The sequence below is a fragment of the Fukomys damarensis genome, unplaced genomic scaffold (genome assembly GCF_012274545.1).
Source record: "Fukomys damarensis isolate Sample0158 unplaced genomic scaffold, DMR_v1.0_HiC HiC_scaffold_18, whole genome shotgun sequence".
Classification (NCBI taxonomy): Eukaryota; Metazoa; Chordata; class Mammalia; order Rodentia; family Bathyergidae; genus Fukomys; species Fukomys damarensis.
In genome coordinates, this window is record NW_022900930.1 from 31,391,843 (window position 1) to 31,399,763 (window position 7,921).

The 7,921-nt window shown below is 33.9% G+C and overlaps 1 protein-coding gene across 1 annotated transcript; it reads left to right on the forward strand.

Moving 5' to 3' along the window:
- Window positions 1-157: 157 nt before the first annotated feature.
- On the forward strand, window positions 158-1,428 carry Hmgb2 (high mobility group box 2). Its single transcript, XM_010629828.3, has 3 exons — window positions 158-330; window positions 418-592; window positions 979-1,428. Exons 1-3 carry the CDS (start codon window positions 185-187, stop codon window positions 1,135-1,137), a joined length of 480 nt encoding a protein of 159 aa, XP_010628130.1. The 5' UTR covers window positions 158-184; the 3' UTR covers window positions 1,138-1,428.
- The last annotated feature ends 6,493 nt before the right edge of the window (window positions 1,429-7,921 follow it).

Below are 7,921 nucleotides of genomic sequence, written 5' to 3' on the forward strand. Positions count from 1 at the left end.
GGGCGGGCAGGTGGCCTGGAGTCGGCCCCGAGCGCTGGTCGGGTGGGTGAGGTGCTCGGGGCTTTCACCTAGGTCCGGCAACGCGCCGCGCCGTTCGCTAAGGTCGTGTGAACCTTTTATCTTCCTTGGATAGCTGTAGCTTATAGTTTTGCTGTTTTTACTTCTCGCTTTATGCCCATAGACCATGTCTGCAAAAGAAAAGTCCAAGTTTGAAGATATGGCCAAGAGTGATAAAGCACGCTATGACAGGGAGATGAAAAATTACGTTCCTCCCAAAGGTGGAGAAAAGAAAGGAAAGAAGAAAGATCCCAATGCACCTAAAAGACCACCGTGAGTTTATTTTAAAAATTAACCGAACTGCCCCGCTTGGATTTTTTTTTCCCCCTTTTTGGTTTATTAACTGTTGCTTCCTTTCAGATCTGCCTTCTTCCTGTTTTGCTCTGAACATCGCCCAAAGATCAAAAGTGAACACCCAGGGCTGTCCATTGGAGATACTGCAAAAAAATTGGGGGAAATGTGGTCTGAGCAGTCAGCCAAAGATAAACAACCATATGAACAAAAAGCAGCTAAGTTAAAGGAGAAATATGAAAAGGTATATTGTTTGGCTTTTTAAAATTAGGCTAACATCAGATTCCTATTTCCTGAAGGATATTACAAGTAGATGTAAACCTAAGTCTTAAAAAGACAAGGGGGGAGCAAATATATTTTATTAGATGTATTAGAAATGTGAGATGTGTGGGAAGTAAATAAATGACTACTGGTAGTGAAAGTAGTGATACTGATCTAATAAGGTGGCTCTGATTTTGCCCTCATTAGCTTTCTAAAGCCTAAAATGCTCTCAAAACTGAGGAAGATCCCGAATACTTTTGGAGACAGCTGTCTGGGTTATTGGTCAATAAGTGTAGGTTGTTTACAAATAAGTGGTTTTCACAGTTGAGTGAGGACACCGGATGCTGATTTTATTTGACAATATTTCAGGATATTGCTGCGTACCGAGCCAAGGGCAAAAGTGAAGCAGGAAAGAAGGGTCCTGGCAGGCCAACAGGCTCAAAGAAGAAGAGTGAGCCAGAAGATGAGGAGGAGGAGGACGAAGAAGAAGAGGAGGAGGAGGAGGAAGAGGAGGAAGATGAAGAATAAGTGGCTGACCTGTAATGGCATGTGGAGTATATGTGTGCTCAGGCAATTGTTTTGCTAAGAATGTGAATTCAAGTGCAGCTCAACATTAGCTTCAGTATAAAAACTGTACAGATTTTTGTATAGCTGATAAAATTCTTTGTAGAAAAAATAGTTTTTTAAAAAATTCAGGTTGTAGCTTTTTGAGGAGCTACTACATACAGTTAGATTTTAAAGCTTTTGATGTTGAATGTTCCTAAATATTTAATGGTTTCATGTGTATGGTAGCACAGCAAATTTGCAGGAACTAGTACCAGTAAGTTTTGGGTTTTTTAGGATGTTGCATTTTGTGTTTTGTTTTTTTTAAAAAAAATTTGTAATAAAATTATGTATATTATTTCTATTGTCTTTGTTTTAATATGCTGAACTCTAGCTAGCTTTCCCTTAAAACACAAGGGGTCTGTCAACTTTTTAAAAATTTTTGTGTAGTAGTTCTTATGGCACAGTTGGTTTAGTAGTATTTGAGTGGAAAAAACCCAAACATAACCCATATTATCTAAAAACCAGATCCAGAACTCAATGAACTTCAAACATTTTTGCAGAATTTTAATTTTTGTCCTTGACATTTGTGTTCATTTATTAACTTGCTCCTTTAATTTTCTTTGACTTGAAGGATGTTGTCGTACAAGCATATATGTTGAAAAATTTAAAAATCATTAGTAATGTTAAATTTTGTGTTTGAAAGTTGAACTAGTTCAAAATAGATTTTGAATTATATCTCTTTTTTAAATGCTGGGTAACTAGCCTAAGAAAGTGTTTGAGATGATTGTGATAATCCCATATCTAATTTAGCTACATTTCGCTAGGATGGCATTTTAGAAATGCTTGAAGAAGCAGTTAACTTGTAAATTACAATTTTTGAATTATTAAAGGTTATTAGTGAAAGCTGATCATCTATAAATTAAATGTTTTCAGAAGAAATCTCAACAATTTTACAGTTAAATGTCACAATCTTGGTGGCCTATCAAATTTTAAGGTAGACATAAAGAGCATAAAAGAGCCTTTGTTGTCCTTTGCCATATTTGGAGATTGTTTAAATAAATTAGGTGTTAGCATAAGCACCAATAACAAAATATATCAAGATCTTAACATTTCAATGATTGCCCTCGTAATTAATCTAAGAACATCCATTCTTTGAAATCAAGTGTTGCTTTAAGATTTGAGATGGGTCCTGCCTTGTTCATGTTTTATATAAGGTCTCCAGGTCCCTCTGAAAAATAATTTAGCGAATTGTCAACAGTCAGGACTAGGTGACATCGATGTATAGATACATTGGGAAGCAGTGACAATAGTAATAGGTTCTGTTCCAGACCAGCCATTACTAGATGTGTTTATGAAAAGTTCTTTTAAAAAAATAGTTCATTTCTTAATGCACACAAACTGCTTCGTTCTTCCAGACTTATTCTGATAGTCCCAGGAATACAATGATTTATCCTTTGTAGGAAGATGTAAGAATAATTGTAAGTTAACTCTAATCTCATTTTAGAGATTATTAGTATAGAAGTAGCTGTGCCAAAGGGCATGTATATTTTAAAATTTACTAATAGCTAAAGCCTTTACAACTATGCTAAAAACTGCTCATCTTTATGCATCTGCCAAAGTTCTTAAGTGAAGCTAAACTATATACTACAGCAATGAATTTTTTGCAGTGCTTATTTCCTCGTTCAAAGGTAGTACTCAAGATTCTTGGTCTTCCAGTATATTAAAAAATGGCTTCTACTTTTAGTATTTTATAGCAAAGATATATTTGTGTATTCTGTAGTGTTTTGTGTCATTGGTCTTTTTATTAGTTTGGGGACATTATGCTAAGGAAAATGACCTTTCCCAACATGTAAATATTTTTATCTCATTTTTCTTTTGACATTCTTCATGGCACTTCTTGCAGAGTTCTCATTTTTAGGTAGGCAAATATATCAGTTCTTTCATGGCTTGGAAAGGTCTTTCCTACTCAAAAGTTTTAAAAATTGTTTAAAGTTTTTAATTGAACATTTGGTCCTGTAATTTAATTATAAAAAAGCACTAGGTTAGACTATTCTAAGTTTCCATATATATATATATATATATATCTCAAAAGCACTGCAGACTTGTTCAGGTAAGATTTACTGACAGGAAATGCAAAGACTGATACAAGTTGGAAATTGTTGAATGGTGAAATGAGCGTATAAGATGTCAATGAGTGCAGTGAAATTTAGTTTTGCATGGTGCTGTAGCCTGGTATCAGAAACTTCTACATGTATAGTTTGTAAACATTTAAAAGGGACAAAAGGAACGGTCTCATTGGATAGAGATGTACAGTATGTCTGGGTTTGACTCAGTCTCCCAAAGTTACAAGTGGAACCACAAATCTAGATTTTAAAAAATGTGAAGTCTGAATTTTAAATAATGGCAGTGAATTCAGATTTGAGGGTCAAATTATTTCTCTAGGTAACATTCACCAGTTGGCCACTTCGATAGTATTCTTAATTTTGTATGCTGCAGTGAACATAAAAATATCATTTCTTAGGCTTCAGTGGACCTCACTGTGCTCCTGGGCTGTACCTGTTAGTGGGCTTCATCCTTGGTATTACCACATCCATAGTGTACTGTCTCCAGAACACAGCTGGACTTTCATATTAAGAGGGCAGGAAAACAATTTTAGCACATCCAGCGTCAAAATTTAAAACTCCAAAAGGGCTCTGAGGGATTTAGCTCAGTGGCACTGGGCCTGCCTTGCAAGTGTGCAAGGTCCTGAATTAGATCCCTGGGATCTGGTAATGGGCGAAAAATAGTGTAAGATATGACAATCACTTTGGACAATGTCCTAGGTAAGGTGAGAGTAAACCACTATAATTTGTATCCATATTTATGCATTCTTTGATTTTCCACATTTTCCAAGAGAAAGATTTAGATAGCTTATACTAAGGAAAACATTAAAATATAAACATAAGCAAAAAGATTTTTAAAGAAGAGTGAAGTGAGCTTGCTTAGACTTGAGAATCACTTTAAAAGGGGCTTTGTTTCTTACTGGTTTGGTGATAACGGACAAGTCATGTTAACTTCTGTTTCAGTAAAACTAGAATTAAAGAACAGGTAATTAAGACCTTTTCATAGCAAGATATAGTACATGCTCAGTAAATAGCTAAAACTATATGCTTCTGTGTGTGTGTACACAGATACTGTAAGATTCATCTCAGATTTCAGTTGAGATTCTTAAGGTGGATAGAAAACATACATGGAAAACATGTTCTTTTGGGAGTTTTTCCTAGCACCAAGTAGAAATATCACCCATGGGATTTTGGGATATCAAGTATGGAAGTTGCATCTTCCAATATGAAAGTTGTGAATGCGGAAAAGGTACTTCTATTGTTTAAATATGAAACAGACTATATTTTTGTATTTATAAAAAGTTCTTTAGGAATTTCCTTTTTCACTTAACTGTATTAAGACTTTATGCACTCTGCAACATTTTATTGTGTGATTATACCATCGTTCATCCATTCCCGCTGATGGGCATTCAGATTGTTTAGGCTCTGCTATTGCAAATCACAGTGCTATAAAAATTCTGTGTAGATCTTCTGATAGTCAAGTGAGCTCACCCTTACTACTGTGCATCTCAGCAGTCTCAAGCTTCCACTTTGCTTGTTCAACTTAGCAGTATCAATAGTTTGCAACCAATTGCTACAACATGGTTAAGAAAAGTTCTCTTGAGTAAATAGACATGGTAATCAGGTTTACGAAGTAAACCACTGTAAACTACATTCTACATGTTTTGTGAATGGCATGAGGCAGAGATAAGTTTCTTATAGTTATCATTTCACCTCCAGTTTCTTTAACTTCTAAGCTTCGTTTCACTTGTAAAGTAGGGGTAATGATAACTGATATAAGAAACACATGCAAACACAGACAGCATTTATAGAGGCTTGAAGTGTAGCCGACTCATTCTTCTGATTAAAGACAGGTTTTAAGACTTTGAAACCAGACAATAATAGTTAACATTTATATTACCTTGACTGTGTGCCAGGAACTTTATGTAAGCACTTTATGCATGTTAACTCATTTAATCCTAATAATAACCCTATAAAATAGGCACTGTTATTTCCATTTTACTACTGAGAAAACTGGTACAGAGGTTAAATTAGTCATCCAAGGTCTCATGGCACCTTGCAGTGGGACAGGAATTGGACTACAGATAAGACTTTGGAGTCCATCACATTATTACACCATTTCATATGAGCAAAGTAACATTCCATTATAGAAAGTAAATAAAATAATGGTTAACCTAAAAAAAAAAGTAAGACGATTTGTGTTGCACTTCTGTTTAGATGTAGGACCCCAGGTCTGATTCAGTCTGAAAACTTGAAACATATCCACCTAAATTATAGGCATTTCAAAAACCTTAAAAATGAAGACTATAAAGCAATGCTGAAATCTGGCTTAGTCTTTCCTTTTATCTCTAAATTCTGGGAATAATAGTCCCCAGAACCAATCAAACTTTTGTCCATTTTCTTACAATAGATTTGTTTCTAATGAATAGCTTCATAGTGTTTAATTTTTTAAAAGTTCTTTCACATGGAATAATTTTCACATATCTTAACTATTGCCCTAATAGGTATCTGGCCCTGGTCAGATGTTACCTTTTCCATTGAATTATATGTGGATTTTCTTTACAATTGCATTGTCTAGAAATATTTTTTAAGATTTCTGTGAGTTGCCAGGCATGGTGGCACATGTTTATAATCCCAGTACTGGGAGGCTGAGGCAGGACTGCCATGAGTTGAAGGCCAGCCTGGGCTGCAAAGTGAGTTCAAGGCCAGGATGAAGTCATAATGAGACCCTGTTGCATCCAAAACAAAACAAAACAAAAATTTCTGTGAGCAACCATCTTAGGTAATAAGTGAGCCCCATTCAGTCTGGTGTTACGTCACTTGTCAAATTTCTTAGCTGCCACCGCAGTTGAAAGGTTTTCAAGTCAACAGTCATTTACTTGAATCTGTAAGTATCTTTTCTTAGGATGGTGTGTTTCGTACTATCAGGTCTTATAGATTGCTTCTAATTTCCTTAGAAATTAATTTTTCTTTGCTTGGCTCTCACTTGATCTGTTGAGTTGTGAAGAATTCTGATTGAAAGATATTTTTGCTTAAACACTGACAAAAAAGATATGTTATTGGGATTATATGTTTGTAGTTGGATAGGTAGCTTTAAAAAAATTGTTATACATGAACAACCAAAAGTACTATAAGAAACCTTTGTTTCTTTCCTACAGACAAGTAAATTCTGAGTATTCCAAGCACAGCAGAATTCTAACAAACACTCAAGCACATACTCAACTAATATCTATGGTTTGTAATATTTTTGTTATTCACAGTGGATCTTGTAAATAAAAAAAAATTTTTAAATGTGTAGTTATATTTGCAAATGAGTACAAGTACTGAAAAAAACCCATGAATTAAAATACAGTATTTTATTTTTTCTCACCTAAAAAACAAGCAACCCAGAATTAAGATATACATAAGCTTCTCAAATTTACCCTAATAAAATTTTGAATATTTATACAATTTATACAGAAACATACAGTGTATCAAAATTTTCATAAATCAAATGTATAAAATGTGTAGAAATGCATAGTGATATTATCAACTTACAAAGCAAGGATATGGGAATCATTTCCAAAGCAGCCTACAGTAGAAAATAGTCATATGGCAGCAGCTTCTGATGTTTTTCATGTTTGGTAAGGTTTCTGATTTAAATATATAGCATCGTGTTCATAGAATATCTTTTTTAATGAATTGCACACACACACGCACACACACACACACAAAACCCATAAAATTATATGCACAGTTCATGTGACACCTTTCGTAGGCCTATGCATAGATAAGGTTATATATAATCCATTCAACATGGAAAATGGTACCTCTCTGCAAAACACACAATTAAAGTACCAACTGTTTTTTTATAGCTGACTTATTTTGCAATTATATAAGCATATAAATGTATTTTTTAAAATATCCCTAAAGATGAGTGAATTTTAAAATGGCTGATCACAGATTAGTAGCAAAATACAAATTGACAATTCAAAATTATAAATAAAACTGCTGAGGATGTTTAACTTTTACTCTCCAAATTTAAGGACTAAATTTGGAAGAAAGAAATTGAAGGCTTTAAAAAAAAAAAACTAAATGTAGGTTTTGCTTTTCTTTCTTAAGCATTAATTAGAAATATTTTCTTTTGGCAGTAGTTCGTGAATTCTTTTCATTGTAATGACACCATGATTACAAGAGAAAGATGCTTCATTACCATTCCCTATCTCATTACACTTTTAAGCACTCAACTTAGGCATTTTAATATTTGGGTTAATGAAAGACTGCAGAAATTAAAATCAAATTGACCATTTGCAATATTTGGTTCTCCTATAGTAGGTACTGTATCAACAAATGGATGCAAACATATTTTCATTGGAAAAATACTGCTTAAAAAGAAATTAAGAAAAACTAGAGAATATCCAATCTAACAGAAAATAGTTCACATTTGTTAATGAGCTATACTATTAAGTAGTCAATTTTTTCATTTTAAGAAATGTGCATGGAATTGCATTTGGATGAAGATATAAATGACAGCAATTCACTGTTTCATAGGTTGCACAGCTTAGGATGTAACGCATAAGAGTTTTGTAAGGCTTAATTTAACAAGGGCTTGGAAATTCTCACTTTAGGACAAATCTTTTTTTTTTTTGTTGTTGTTTTTTTTTTTTTTTTTTTTTTTTTTTTGA